Below are 16,449 nucleotides of genomic sequence, written 5' to 3' on the forward strand. Positions count from 1 at the left end.
TATGAAAGGCTGACCATAGAATATTGGAAGTTTGGTCCAGGTTTCAATCTCTGGCACATGAGCTAGCTGTATGGTTGGCTGTTACCCCATGGCTTACATGAATACAAGTTTCTCTAAGAATGTCCTCTACAACGGCATCCCTCGCCTTAGGCAGATAGCCCTTGCATGCTCTGCCGCATTAACACATAATGTAAAGTAGCAGTCACCGTGAATTATTTTTGGGTTAGCATATAAAGAAATTTGCTCTCCATTACAAACACAGGGATATTAACAAAGCACCCCTGTTCAAGTTCTTAAGTTCAATGCTGATGGCTGATTAGGTGAAAATGTGCAATCTTTGACTTTTTGGGGGGAGGGGGGGGAGTTACATCTTTCTTTCAGTAATAAAGCTCATAGAAAAACAGCAAACAGTTGTGTGAAACTGACAATGTGTGATAGTGCTTTAAGACTCATAAAGTTCTCTCTTGTTTAAAGTGTTGTGAGCAGTTTGAATGCATTTCCAATCATGATCAGATCAGATTTTGTTGCCATTTGATTACATTGTTGCTTTACTTTCAGCATATGTATCTTGCTTATCTATAAAGTCTCACTGAGTCCTGTAATGCTTCATTTTGTATGAAATTAAATGAAAGAAATGTTTTTTAAACATGAGTTGAAAATGAATCATTCAAAGAAATGTTGTAAGAAAACAAATAATGAGCATTTTTTGTAAATTTTGATTCCTATAAAATCATAAATTATTTCACAAAAACTATTTCATATTTTTAATTTTGCAATTACTGCATATCTTCTTACTAGATTTGAAGCAATCTAAAATCCACAAATTACCAAAATCCTAAATCGACAAAGATCCAACAAGTCTGGATCTCAGACTTTGTATTAAATTTGGTTATTTCAGTGAATCCCATGTTAGTTTAATCTGAAATTGAATATTCCCCCCCCTGAAACTGTGAAACTCCTGTTTTCCCCTTCAGTAGAAAACTTCTGATCTGAAGTCATTTCCGGATTAAGAAAATTTATGTAGAGTAAACCAAGCTGGCTACATTTTATTATATTGTATGCATCATACTGACAAATTTTTTGTTCATTTTTTACCTTTGAAACAATTGGTGCTACTGATTTTTTAGCACTCAAAAAAGATTAAATGATCCTTCCTAAAACTAATAGAGTCCATATTGAGGTAGATTGATAACAAAGAACATCAGTCTACCCTTAGAATCACTGTTTATTATAATCTATTTGTGAAAAATTTTTTGCAAACTTGGTTTTTCTTTTTAATTTTTTAATGAGGTAAGGAATTGAGACATTTTTTTTTTTTGTTGGGATTTATTAAGTATTCTTGAATGTTAGAATTTTTATATTATTTGTGATGTGTGTAAAGTCTTTTTTGGATCCTATTTTGACTTTTGATTTTATTATCCTATTTGACAAATCTGTGTTTTGATTGAGTTAAATTTCTGCATGAAAACTTGATGTAAAACACAGTTATAAAAAGATTGATTAGATGTAAGATTTTATTATGTTTCAGTAATGGTAATCCATTATCAAAGTATGTAACTTTGGATGGGTACAAGGTAATGTAATGTTATTAAAGAAAGTCACTGTCTTTTTCATATTAAGAAAGTTGATTGAGTTTGGTTAATTACTTATGGCATAGCTTTGTAAATTTATTGATTATAATAAAATATGTGAAGAAGAGGGGGATGCAATTGTGGAGGCCTTTCTAAGGGAAAGAGGTTTTTATTCAGCTTACACATAAGAAAGCCACTGCATATGAAAAATTTCTACAGCCAGCCCATTCAGTGGGAACTTAATGTAGGACAAATTACCAGTGTTTACTTATCATAATCATTCGGTTACAGGAGATCCATATTATAGAAAGGAGGAAATTTACAATTTTGATAGCTTTTATGTATTAGTTCTGATCATCATTAAAATATTAAATGTTTAATTTGGCTTGCTTGATTAACTAATGAAAAGAAACCTAGACATCACTGCATTACAGCCAACTTTAAACTTTTTTAAGTGCCCTTCTTTGCTAATGAATATGATTATAATGTATTTCATCAAATATTTGTTATGTTAAAAATCTGTAAAAAAAATTAGGAAATGCAGTATATATAATGCTGTGGATGTGTCCAAATTGTTTGCTTTTTAAGTTTTAATGACAAAGTTCAACTGTCATTAAGGGATCGACAGTAAATGTCATTAAGGGACTGACATTTATTGAGGGATTTATTTTTTGTTCTTTGGGAGTGAGTTTGCATCATCACAACATTATTAATTCTGTTAAAAAAGGGAAGTATTTCAGTTTACAGTCAGTTAGAGACTGCAAAAAAATCTCTTATGTTATTAGTAATTTCAATCAATTATTTCATCAGAACTGGTATGAATATTCTGCAGTCAGTAGAAAGTGTTGGTTAATGATAAAATAATCTCTTACAGTCTGAAAATATGATAAAGTAAGCGGGTGATGCAGTACAATGTAGCACTGGATGGCTAAGAGTATTTTCTGTTCTTCTATTACTTTTGCATTGGATGAAAAATCATTAAAGCCCAATGCAGTAAGTATATTCAGGTGCTAGGATCCAAAATCAAGATGAAGTACAAGTGTTCCATCATATATTTTCATTCTGTTGCTAGGCATACAGTGTGTTTAAAGTAATATTTTTGGTTTTATGATTCAAGATATAGCAGCTGCATTATATAGACATATTACCTTTTGATGTGTGAATAAAAGATAACTGTCATGGGTATTTTACAAGATATCTTTGATAGTTTGCAATTTCTCCAAGTATTTGCTTATAATATTTAAAATTGAGTAAATTATAAATATTCTGCATTCAGCATTTTTTATTTTGCGTTTGCTGTGGTTGTTTTCATAAATAATGGAGTGTATTCATGTTTACTTTGTTAGTAAGTGTATTTATTTCTATATGTATCTATTTGTAGATCCTGGAAAAATTGTTGATTTTACCAATGAAACAATGATGTTTCAAGATTCTAATCTGACTGCAATTAAGAACTTTACCCAAGAACAAATAAATCATCATAAAATAGCATATGTTCCTCCCTCAGATGAAATAGGTCCAAATCCCTTATACCTTCAGTTTATTTTTTCTGTTATGGACAAAGATAATAATATAGTCTCTGGACAGATATTCAATATAACAATATTTCCGGTAAACAATCAGGTATATGCATTTTGTATTTATTTTTCATTAGAAGCTTACTAAATATATGTTTATTGTCTCATTTTTACAGTTGTAAAACAAGATGATTGTCATCTGCTTCTTTTAAAGATTAAAGAGTAGTATAAGTAAAATACAGAATGAGACTGAATTTTAATTTGGAGATATCAAACCAATAAAAATTTATTGCAAGAATACATTGTAAATATTAATAAAAAAGAAAATGTCAGTGTAATACTAATAGTATTGACCTGTGTTTAAATTAGGAAAGGGGTGGAAACAAAAAATGTGTTGTTTATTAAAAAGTGAAAATAAATAAAATGACTTTAATTATGTATTTTTAACAGTGCTTTACTTATTTACATTAAGTTGTTGGTTAAAATGGTTGTTAAACAAAAAGTTGTTTGTAAAGTAAATATAATTTTTTAAAGTACTTGTATTTGCATAAAGTACTTGTAAATGTTTGCTTTATGATGCTTGAAATGAAAAAGAAAGTTAACAGCAAGTTTTTTGTTTTGTTTTTGTTTAGTGCAGCTGTGCACTAAATTTGTTTAACTATGGCACTTGCTAAAGACCATTAAGATTTCTGAAGTGTTCACGTTTATGATTTTCAATACTGCATTAAAATTACTTAAACAGATAAAGTTGTAGAGACATTAGGTATTTGGGGAAGCAGGCAAGCTGAAAAATGAGCAACGCCTTCGCCGGGAATCGAACCATGGTCCTCTGGAATATACATCCAGCGTGCAGACCACCACACCAGGAAGGCGGGACAAATACCTTATAAAGTCACCTAAAAACTACAAAATGTAAGTTGCCAGCTGCTGATGTTGACATATATATGTAGCTGAGTGAATCTTTGTTTTTAGGTGTTTTCCAGCTAAAAAAATCTTTTTGCATAGAAATTTATTAGTGAAGTAAAAAAAGTGCTTTAATAAATTGCAGTTAAGATAAAATTAGTTTTGTAGGCTGAGAAAATCTAATTTGGCGTCATAAGCATCACACAGTACTACTTTGCCATCTTATACCATGCAGTGTATGACTAAAATCTTTGTTTTATACAATTTTGTAATTATTTATTTGAATTTATTATTGTAATATAAAAATAAATTTATAAACCAATAACAAACAAACCTCACTCTTTAAATTTGATATTTTAGTACAGAGTTAAAATTCTTATAAAATCTGATTTCATAAGGTTGCTGTATATTAGTGTATGAAGGGAAAATAATCTATAATTGATTTCAAGAAAGCCAAAAAAATTCCATGTTAGTCAGCCCATTCATTATGAATGGAATTCAGGTCAAATTACTAGTGTTTAACAATCTTGTCCTCCCAGCTATTGGTGATTCATACTAATCAAAAGTAACTTTGTGTGCTTAAATTTCTTGAAGAGGAATGAACTTAATTTTTTTAAATGAATGTACTATAAATTAAAATATAAAGCATATATGAAATTAACTAATTTACCTGCTTTGGGACACTTTGTGCTCTTAATTGAAAGTTTTGAACAACAAAAACATGTTCAATGACCGAATGACAATGTTTGTGTCCTTTCCATAAACTGAATAGCAAGATGTATGAAAAATTTTTATTACTGTTCCATACTTGTTTTTAAAAATGTTATCAAAAAGATATGGTATTGAAATCTCTGATGAGATATGGGGTTGAGAAAGTACTGCAGCAAGAGATAACTAAAAACATCAAAACCATTATTAACTAATCTAATTATTTAACATTTCCTAACTTATCGATTTTGTTTTAATTATTTTAACTTTATTTTTTGTTTTAATTTTCTTTTTTTTTTTTCTTTTTTTCTTTTTTTTTTTTTTTATGTTGGAATCTGAGAATTGTTTCCAAGTATAACTTTATTGTTTGATCTCCCTTATAGCCTCTTCTATTATGCAAATAAAAGGGAGAATAAAAAACTTCTCAAATGTGCTGTTTTTTAAATAACAGGTTGACATTGAGGTTTCTAGAAGCGGTGCTGTTTACAACATACAGTACAAAGTCTTTAATCCGGATGTCCATAATCCGGAATGATCTATAATCCGGACCTCAAAGCTACAAGCTTTCTGCGCATGCATACCGTTTACACTTGTGCATATGCGTTGACGCGCACGCATAATATCTTTACGCATGCGCATAATACGTTTCCGCATGCACGTTTAATGTATAACGGATGGTATAAGCTAGGCTAAAATTATGTAATTATCTATTTCAGTTAATGTTGCAGATTGCGTTGTTCCTTAATCGTCTAAGTGGATCCGGCTTATTATTTTTTGCAGACTGTTAGAGCAAAAGTAAGCTTGAACTTTCGATTATGTCAAAAGAGTTTCCGATTCTGGAGCTGCCAAAGGATCTACAAAGCGAAAGCATGTTTCGATGTCCATCAAACAAAAAGTGGAATTGCTGCAAAAAATGGATAAAGGCATGAAGAAAGTGACAGAGAGGTTAGTGAAAACGAAAAAATTTCGATTGACAAGTTAGTCGGTATTCTCAGAACAGCAATTACAACACTTGAACAGCGGAACTTTGTAACTGAACAAGAAATTATGTCTGTTTATAGAATTAAAGAGAAAGAATTAGCACATAAAACGAAGCAAATTAAACAACTTACATTGAAGGAAATGTTTAATAAAGTAAACAAATAAATATTAAGCTTTTTTTTTTTTTTTTTTTTTTGTAAATTTTGATACCCTTTAGATCATAATTGATCTTTATTTCATAAATTATGGTTTCATATTTTTAATTTTATAATTTCTGCATGCCATCTTACCAGATTTAAATTGATGATTTATAATCCGGAATCGCCGAAGTCCCAACGAGTCCGGATTAAAGATTTTGTACTGTATATATTTTTATGCTTTTGATCATTAAATGCTCATAGCACTAGAGTTATGCCATTATCATAAATTATAACATACACACACACATATATATGTTGGTCTATGTGTTACTTTTATATTACTGTTATGTATTTTTCGGACAAATAGAAAAAATTCTTGGCAAGTAGCCTTTAATTTAAAAGAATAAATGCTTACAAAACTTGACCTCTGTCACATTGTGAGAAATGGTCAATAATGAAATATAACTATTAAATTTTGTATTTATACACTGGTTATCATAAATTAAGGAAAAATCACAACTCCCTCAAAAATAAGCCAAACCGTGTAAAATTTGAATATGTTGCCAAGTAAGAGTAGCTGAGTAAAACTGCGATATGCAAATTAGTGACGCTGCTTTCGGTATACGTCATCTGCGAGGAGCATAAAAGTCCATGTTTGAGAGCAAGTCCACATATTTCACTGTGACAGTGACATCAGAAATCTGAGATAGCCAATTCGTAACAATGACCTCCAGGCATCATTTGCCTGCAGAACTGCGATGGAGAGCCATTGGGAGACTAAAGGCAGGACAAAGTCAAACAGAAGTGGCCATATGGCTAAATGTGAGTCCTTCTGTGGTTCTTAGACTTTGGAGGCAATTTCAAACCACAGATTCGGCATCTAGGAGGTTCAGCCAAGGACGGGCAACTGCTACGACAAGCGCCGATGACCAATATTTGACATTATGTGCACGCAGGAATAGAACCGCTACTCCAACTGTTCTTAGATCCTCCCTTCCTGCAGCCACCGGAAGGTTAGTGTCAACGTCAACTGTGCATAGAAGGCTTCATGAAGGCGGTCTGTATGCGAGGAGACCAGCCATTTGTATGCCGCTCACATAACGCCATAGGAGGGACCATTTTCAGTGATCACGACAACATGTCCACTGGACGCCTTATCAATGGAGGGTGGTTCTCTTTACGGATGAGCCTAGAAAGCGTCTAGAAAGCAATAGTAGGTGTTATTTGATAAGAAGAAAACTTAGAACCTGTTATCATCTGTCAAACATCCATGAAAAAGATGCATACGGAAGGGGCAGTGTCTGTGTTTGGGGTGGCATCTCTTTGGGTGGACACACAGACCTCCATGTCTTTCCAAAGGGAACCGTGGATGCTCGGATTTATAGAGATGACATCCTTGATGTTTATGTGTGCCCATATGCCGGGGCAATAGTTGGTGCTTTCCTGTTACAGGACGACAATGCAAGACCATGCAGGGCTTGCATCGTAAATGATACCAATTCAGAAGGCAAACAACAAAAATCAGCGTTATATTTTCAAAATTTTCACATCAAAATTTTGTGAAAATTTTGAAAATATAACACTGATTTTTGTTGTTTGACTTCTGAATTGGTATTTGTTTGGCGTGTTATTGTGTCTTAATCATAGATGATTATCTTCAACAGGAAGCAATTATGCACATGGAGTGGCCAGCTCGATCCCCGGACTTGAATCCTATCGAGCACGTTTGGGATGCTTTAGGGAGATGTCTAGCTGCTCTCAATCCGCCCCCTCAGACCCTTGTCATGCTTGCAACTGCTTTGCAAGAGCAATGGCTCTCGCTTCCTATGGAACTGATAGACCGCTTAATTGAAAGCATCACACATTGCTGTATGTGCTATATTGCTTCTAGAGGTGATCATATTCCATATTGAAGGTACTTTTGCTATAGCAAACTGATACCTTCGATTTGTTCATTTTATACATGTGCTAATTTCTATACTACCATATTTGTGTGTTAATTTCTTTTTATGTTATTTGATACCTTACTATGTGTTGTATATTGTGGGTAAGTTTCATTAAATTCTACGTGTAACTTTTTCAGTAACCATGACTTTTGTGATTTTTCCTTAATTTATGATAACCAGTGTAGTTTTCCTTTCAAGAAACAAAAGTGTCATAAATCTTAAGGGATTTTGCATTCTATGCATCTCATATGTCACTTAGGAATTATTTTTTTCAGAAATTTAAACAATTTTTTCAAATTTAGTATCAGTGTGAGTACTTGAATTGTTGTTTTAATACTATTTTAACTATTAAATAAGTATAATAATTTTTTCATCTAGTTCCATGGATTGTATATTGATGTTTCTATTAAATCCTTCCATTTCTTGTGATAGAAATAAATGTACTATAAATTTTTAATTATTCTGTGTTATTGCTTCGTTTTTGGTGCAAATCCTATCCCCCTTTGCAAAGTTTTAGTGTAAATCCTGAATTGCATTTTTTAAATCATTGACATAATTCTTAATTTCACCAGTTCTTACTATTTATGCCTTGAATTTTGCCTTTCTTTCTTGTTATAAAGTTTCTGACATGATTATGTTCATTCAAGATATAAACAAGTTTTCTTCTCAAAAATAATTACTTAGTTGCTAAATTCTTGTCTTTAGTAAAATAAAAATTGATATTATGTATTTTTGTGTATACTATTTTCCTCCTCTGCCCTTTCTTCCTTGTCTCCTCCCAAATGAAAATTGTTTATCATGTTTTCTAAACTTTTCTTGAAAGTTACATATTGGTACATTTGTGCAAAAAGGATTTTGAAATAGGATTGTGCATGTTCATCTCTTGGCAAATCCCAAGTCATGAAAAGTCCTTTTCAGTTTTAAAAAAAAAAAAAATACAGGTGAAAGAGAAATGTAACTGCTTCAGAAAAATAACCAAAACAAACTGGAGGCATCCGATGCCAAGGAAATAACATGAAAACAAACAAAAAAAGCGCCAAATGATATGTCTTAACTGAAGGAAACTGCAAGATTTTCTGATTAATGGAGTATGTAAAGCGATGTTAAATGTAGATGATGTACATAAATTTTCATTACAATGACAATACCAAAATCACCAGTCAATTAATGGGGGGCAAAGGCTGTAGCATAGCTTTAAATCTTGAATGTATTACCACTGGTAGTGAATAAAATGATAAAAAGGTTGTTGAGAACTAAAAGATTTCATTTGACTGTTTCATTGGAATTCTTGAAACAGCATACAGAAACTGAACATTGGAGCTTCAAACATTGGAACTTCAAAAGAAATCGGGTATCGCAATAACGTTAAATGGAAAGAATTAACACACAGACACACACACACACACGCACAAAAAAAGTTAATAAATAAATAAACAGAATTGTTTAAACAATTTATGTAAAAAGAACTACTTAACAAAAGAAAATAAATGTTATCATTGAACTTGTTTTTTTATAAATTTCAATTCTCTTAAAATCATAAATTCTTCATTATTTCTCAAACAACCATTTCATATTTTTTTAGTACTTCTAATCTTGTTAGATTTTAAACTAATGATCTGAAATTTAGAAATTCCCGAAATCCAGAATTCCCAAAGTTCTTACTCTTCTGGAAATCTGACTTGCCTCTAGGATACAGGATTGAGGAAAAAGTGTTTTCTACGCATTCTTTTACAAATTGTTTGGCTTATGAAATTTAAAAAAAAATTTCTTAATGTATTCATAAATTAATTGTTCTACCGCTAAGTAGGTACCCAAAAATAGTAATCAGCATGTAAAAAAACATTCTTTATGAAAATATTTTTTGAATTTGAAGCACAGTTTTCATAAATGGTAATTATATTATGTAGTTGGTAGATTAAAGCATCAAGTGCTTTTAAAAATGTCATTTTATTCTTTCATAGATTCCTCAGCTTCATACTGGTGAATTACTTGTTGAGGAAGGGTCATCTACATTACTATCAACAAATGAGCTTTCTGTGTATGATCCAGACACTCTAACATCTGACTTGCAGATGAGTTTGTTCACAATTCCTCTTCATGGCTCATTGCGTAGAAGTGAGCAGCCACTTAGAGTTGGTGATTTGCTCTCACTTGATGACATCCTTACATTGAGATTAGAGTAAGTCTTTTTTCATCTTTCCCACTATCTATTTCATTCACTTAAAAATCAACACCAGCTTTACAGCTGTGTGGAAATTTTGTAAAAAAAAAAAAAAAAAAGCTTCTTTTACTCTTTGCATTCAGCACTTTTCATGATAAATTTTTGTATGTTGCGGTGCATTTCATGAAATAAAGTGAATTTTTGGAGTACTTAAAAATGTTAAATAGTACATTGCTATGCTGTATTTTCCCAAATTGATTTCTAATGATTGAATGCAATTATTCTTTGGTTTATCTTTTGTATGTTTATTAATTGTTTTGATGTTATTTTATTTGGGTTAAAAGACACTTCTGAAGTTGTTTCATCATATTTAAAATATAAGTTTTTTTGATATTTTCTTACGGTATAACTGTAAAACTCTTTGAGTTATCATGCCTTACGAAAACTTCTCAAACATATGAACAAAACTTTATTCATATGAAGAAAGAAGTTGTTATTTTGGAAAGTGAGAAACAGCATTGAAAAACATCCAAAATGTTGCTTTTCTTAATTGTATTCAATTGATTTTTTTTAATTAAGAACCAGCCAAAAAAAGTTTTTCATACATTGCAATATTTTACCTTCATTTACTAATAGATTAATTACTGTTATTATCATTATCTATTTGATAGCCCTCATCCGCTTTGTTATTATTTTTCAGTTTCTAGAACTTCGCAGTTACATACCACTCTTCCTCCATTTGCATCCGAACATGATTCTAAAACTACGTTCTAGCTGGAAGTGGTAAATTGACATTGAGAAGCAATAGGAAAGGAAGTTTAACTCAAAATTAACTGTTAATAAAACTAGCATATTCCTTACAGTTTAAATTTTGAAAATGAATGTGTGTGTCTAAATTGTGATTCATATTATGGGGTTATGGCATTTAGTCCTTTATCATTTAAGAGATTATGAATGAAAATTTATTCAGATTTTTTGCGGGGCTATTGAAACCTCATATAAAGTACTAGGTAATTTGAAATTTGAGTTCTGTTTTAATTTAAAACTTACTTTAGATTTGGATATAAAATTTGTATACTTTTAAAATTATAATTTGAATAGGTTATAATTTGAGCAGAAATAAAATGCTTAAAAAATAAAAATTTTATAATTTAAAACTTGCGAGTGCATTTATTTAAGTATATTTTTGGATATTCTTATGTCTTGTTAATTAGCGCATACTTAATTTTTTCAGAAGGTCAGAGGAAGAAATTTAATAATTAATGCAATTACAATTATTTTGAATAATCAGTGTTATCATTAAACTGAAAATCGTTAGTTACATTTAATTCGAAATGTGTGAAGATGCAATTTGGGATAGGGTTGTGCTGTAATAAAAAAGGTATTGGGCTAAAATTTCATGCTACAGGAACTTTATTGTATTTGTATATTGCATAAATTAAGTAACTATGATAGTTTTAAACATTGCAGTTAAAGAAAGTAATTAAATTTATAATCACAAATATAGTAGATTTGAAGGGTGAACATTTTATCTTAATTTTTAGGAGGTAAATTTGAGAAACGTGAATATTTATTGCACAGAAAATGAGAATAATTTTGGATATTGTGATAATGAATTCGTAACATGCTATTGATAATGAGGTATAAAATTACAAATATTTAAGAGTTATGCTGTAATAAGGAACATGTGCTAAAAAAAAGGGCTTCTCTGAAGCAACTTCATAATCTGCAAGAACAAAACATTTTCAGATTAGTTTGGTTAAATGTTTAAAATTTCATTGGACTTAGTTTCATAAAATCTTATGGTTAAAATTTGTTTATGTTTCTATTGCTGTAACTCTTTTTTTTTTTTTTTTTTTCTGAAGTATTTTCCTTTAGAATGAGGGATATGCGAAGTAAAATTTTGCTTTCATTTGTAATATGCCCTAAACTCTCTCTCCCTCTTAAGTAAATCTAGTCATCTTTTCTCATTTTAGAAATATTCACATATTTTAATCTTCAGGAAGTACATCATTCCCAAATTAATGCCCATTTTATGACTTGTATAAACCAACTGTTAGAAATATAATTTATATTAACTAATAGTAATATAATTATTTTTTTGGCAAGAAATAAATTAATACACCATTTTAAATCCACCATTTCTTGTCCTGACTGCTTGATGTATAGATTTATTATAGAAGCATGTAGATTTATTAATATATTGAAATATATTGCTTTATTAATTATATAGATGTAAATTTTTAAGGTGATTTGTTGACTTTCTGCTTGCTGCTTGCTTTTCATCTGCTTCATTCTTTACCATCCTACCACAGGTGTTCTGTTTGTATTAAAGTTTTTCAATATCTGAAATAGCTGTGCTAAAAATAGATGTATTTCAAGGCCAAAACTATTTCTGCAATTTACTTAGCTGCTGCTATATTCCTTTTAATGACTTTCAAGATTCTGGACTGTTTAAATTTCAAAAAATGTTATGAACAGAATTTATATTCTTTTTTTAGAAGATATAGGGTTATACACAAAAGTATGGTAATTTCAAAGGTTAATAGCAATTGTGTATCTCCTCTTGCAGAGGCACAACCTACACCATCAGCAACTGCCCTAGTTTCTCATGCATTGCTCAAAATTTGCTTGTTTTGCTTATGGAGGGGTGGTAGGGCCAATTTCCGAGTTTATGTCGCACAAGATAATGCCTTCTTGTATGTTCCATTTTGAGATGTCTGGATCCGAATACAGTGCAGTGTGAATTTCATACAGGGCTTAAAAAATGATGCACTGTGACCCATTAAACATCAATATTGTCTTTCCAGTATTCTACCAAAAAAAAAAAAAAAGGTTTATTTTCTTCTTTTCCTAAAGCAAATATGACAGTCAATTTGTATCTGGACATGGGTTGAGGATGAAAAGCCAAATTTAATTCATCTGTTGACATCTGCTTGATGCAGAGTGTTTAGTAACATACTGCAAGACAAAAGTCATTCCGGAAAACATTAAAATATTTCATTGAAGCATATTAAACACACACACTGATAGACACATCAGCAAATGTTCTTTCATGTGCAAAAAACCGAAAGCATTAGCTCCAAGTTCTCGTACATTCTAGCTGATGTCATATGCTCATCATCAGTATCAGTCAACCCCAGCTTCAATTTACTTCAGTTCGCGACATTCTTTCACTGTCGAGACTTGGAGAGAAACTCAAACAAATCCAGTCTTTCAGGTGCTTGTACGTACCCACCAAAAGAGGTATATCTTTCATTATTACATCATTACAAGACAAACTAGTGTTAAATCCAGAAACTTTCTGAGAATTAGATTCCTCCTTTCCTGTTTTCTAATTTTCAGTTAACAAGTGTTCCAATATCTTGTATCTAATTAGGAAAACTCACTGCACTGTTGGTAAAACTGTCCTGTGTTGACTTTTAATCCTAACAGTGCAACATTGCTGTATCAACCAGTTTGGTAATTTTTGCTGTAGATTAAAATAAATGCTTTTTACTATCATCACAAATTAAAACTATTTCATCAATTTTTGGTTCATGCAATGTGTTTCCATAGAATTTTTGAATAAGTTCATTGAGATATTCTTTTCTAAAATGTTTACTTCTGTATCTAAATTTTTTATAGAATTTTTTGAGTATCAGATTCATCATAATTCCTAACAGTACTGGAACAGTGGATTTCTGTAAGAAATGTAGCAGGTGTAAGAGGAATAAGTTCCTGTGGATATTTTGACAGATATGCAAATGATCTACAATTAATGATTGATTCACAGTCATAGATTACAGTATTTAATTCTTCCTGACTCAAAACAGATTTATTGAAACTGTTTTATATTTGAAGGTCACTCCAGAAATTTCCTCCCAATCTAATTTAGAAAGATCATCAAATGCTGCTCAGAAATTAGTTCTATTATCAGAATAAATTGTGCTTGTCCTTCCATGTGTAGTGATAAACTGCCTAAACGCCACCCAAAAAAATTCTTTTAAAAAAAAATCTAATAAGCTTTCTCAGTGTCAGAACTTAACCGATAGGATATATTCTAAAATGATCAATAATATTGGGTATAATTTCAGTGAAATTAACTCCTTTAAATAAACTATAGTTTAATAACTCTCACTGAGGTCTAGAAGATGAAAAAGAAACAGATGAATCTTTGAAGTTTTACTATCTAATTTAATGACTGTTCTGTGAGGAAAATAGTGACATTTGTTATTCAATTCAGTTTCCGGTATGCCTTTAGTGATAGTCATTTTTTCCTATTCCTGGAATACCTTTTGATAATCATTACCACTTTTTAACTTATTAATTCCTTTTTCCTATATCTTCCAGGTTACTTCTTTTTTACCAAATAAATGTGTAGAATTGCACTTCCACTGCAATTCCATTTCATCCCCCCAAATAGAGCATGTATTAGTTTCATTCCTATGTCGAGGAACATCCAATAATGCCATAATTATTTCATTTACTTGGCTATTAAAATTACACAAAGGACAAATCTTTTGCTCTTGAAGTCACTAACTTGTATTGTTATGAAGGCCTACCATTGCAGAGAGCATTGCAAGTTCAGCTGTGTCTTTTTTTTTTCCAGGAATAGAACTCTTCTTTTTAAAATTAAGATGAGAACAAAACCCAATTCTTGCTAATACGACCATTTGCTCACCTCAGACTTCTTGACGAAGGAAGTTCATCAGTTTTTGTTAAGAAAGGAAACTCATGGAATCATTTGATAAGTTTTTCTTCTTTCCTATGTAAGCAGCATAGGCAACTTGCATCTAATGGAATTTGAAAAGTATCAAGCTTTCTTGTGTTCTTCCTAAGCTCTTCAAAGCTTAGAACATAGCTTCTAGTTCATCATTATGATGCTGCCAAATCTGTCTTGGCTCATCCAGTCATGGTATTATTCATAACCTTGCTTAATAAATCACGCAACGTAAATATGGACGAGAAGATTGCTTTTTATCTTCACAAATTGTACTAGATATTACATTTATCTTCATCAGGTATAGACTTGTCTTTATGAATCTTCTGAAATAGGCTCCAAAAGGACATAATCTTTTGGGTCACCTAAAAATTTCATCAACTCGATTTTCGATTATTTCCTTTTTTCATGTCTGGCTGCAGCAGCTTCTCGCAATTTCTGTTAAAGTTTAGCACAAATTTCTAGATATCTGTGTCCGTAGCTTTCAGTTTCTCCAAAATTATTGGTGTACAGTTTCCTGCCATCTTCTCTTTTCAGTAAACTTTCAGAAATCAAAGTGACAACTTTCAAGTCTCTGAAACTTATTTGTGAGTTGCAGCTTTAAAATGGAAACTTCATTTAAATCGATACTTCTTTAAGCAGCTCATTTTTAACTTTCTTCGGACTGAAAATAAATGATGGTCTCAGTCCCTTCCATTGTACTTTTAAAACATTCAAATCCATAAGATTAAAAAAAATCCATCTCCAGGAAATGATTCAAACTTCATTGTTCTAAAATCAAAACCGCTCATTCCACCAAGGGTACCATATTCTTATGAGCCAAAATTTAGTTTATGAATTTGCATCTACCTGATACAGATGCGGATGTGAAGTCAACCTTGGAATATACACAAGGAAAGACATCACCAAGTGTTCCTTCACACACACACAAAACAAAAGACAACTTCGAATTTCATACACTGTAGCTAATGTCTCTTGTGCAACATCAGTGCCACTGTACACAAGCTTCAATATACTTCGGAATGCAACAGTGTGTATTAAAATTTGGATGCTACTCCAACTGAATACTAGTTGTAGTGATTACATTCTCAAAATGGATAGAACTCGCCTGCATTTTTGCAGGAATGTGCAAGCACTTGCACTAGGTCAGATATGCTGCTTATGGTGGTGATAATCTTCACCATCATCCATTATGATTCACTAGATTTTGCATTACATAAACTCATTCTCTTGGGAGTTTGTTAAAGATGGTGTTTACATATGACCATTTCTCACTTCTGTACAGGAACTTTGTGATCTAATAAAACATGCAGTGCCGGTTGTTATTTTGGTTATAATATGCTAAGTGTGAAATAAATTTAATTACCAAATGGTTGTGTGTCCAGGATGCACATACTGAAAAACTGTTATTAATATATGAGAGCTTAGGCAGTTGCCACAATTGAGGTGTATGTTATGCCCCTTAAGATAAGAAATAACTTTTTATTAACTCTTGAATCTCCAGCATTCATTTATGCATGTTGTGCATTACAATAGCAATTTTCATAGTACATATTTTTTGTATAATAATAGTTCTATCCTTTTATCTCTCTTTAATACATTTTCTTTAAAAGTCATTTTTCTGTCTATTTATTTTTCCGTTTGAAGAGAGAGATATTACAATAAAAATCTAATTTCAATTTTAAACTCCTGAATTAAATTTTTCAGGTTGCTCCTAAATTTATCCTATACCATGCTTTATTTTATTTTGGCAAAAAAGATAACACATAAGCATTAATTGACAGCCTCTTTGGAAAATGCTTAATTAAAATGTTTAGGAC

At 31.2% G+C, this 16,449-nt stretch overlaps 1 protein-coding gene across 4 annotated transcripts in view; it reads left to right on the plus strand.

Moving 5' to 3' along the window:
• Positions 1 to 16,449, plus strand: part of LOC118184363 (FRAS1-related extracellular matrix protein 1-like) — a 190,469-nt gene that overhangs the window by 80,004 nt on the left and 94,016 nt on the right. For all 4 annotated transcript variants that reach the window (XR_015038404.1, XR_015038405.1, XM_085807237.1 and 1 more), the window contains exons 5-6: positions 2,953 to 3,194; positions 9,728 to 9,945. Coding sequence is in view for 2 of the 4 variants with exons in the window: in XM_085807237.1 (XP_085663363.1) it covers positions 2,953 to 3,194; positions 9,728 to 9,945 (460 nt within the window). In the remaining 2 variants the exon portion in view is untranslated. The remainder of the gene's footprint in view (positions 1 to 2,952; positions 3,195 to 9,727; positions 9,946 to 16,449) is intronic.

The sequence above is a fragment of the Stegodyphus dumicola genome, chromosome X1 (genome assembly GCF_044657685.1).
Source record: "Stegodyphus dumicola isolate Sdum_Otavi_A_Nest chromosome X1, ASM4465768v1".
NCBI lineage: Eukaryota > Metazoa > Arthropoda > Arachnida > Araneae > Eresidae > Stegodyphus > Stegodyphus dumicola.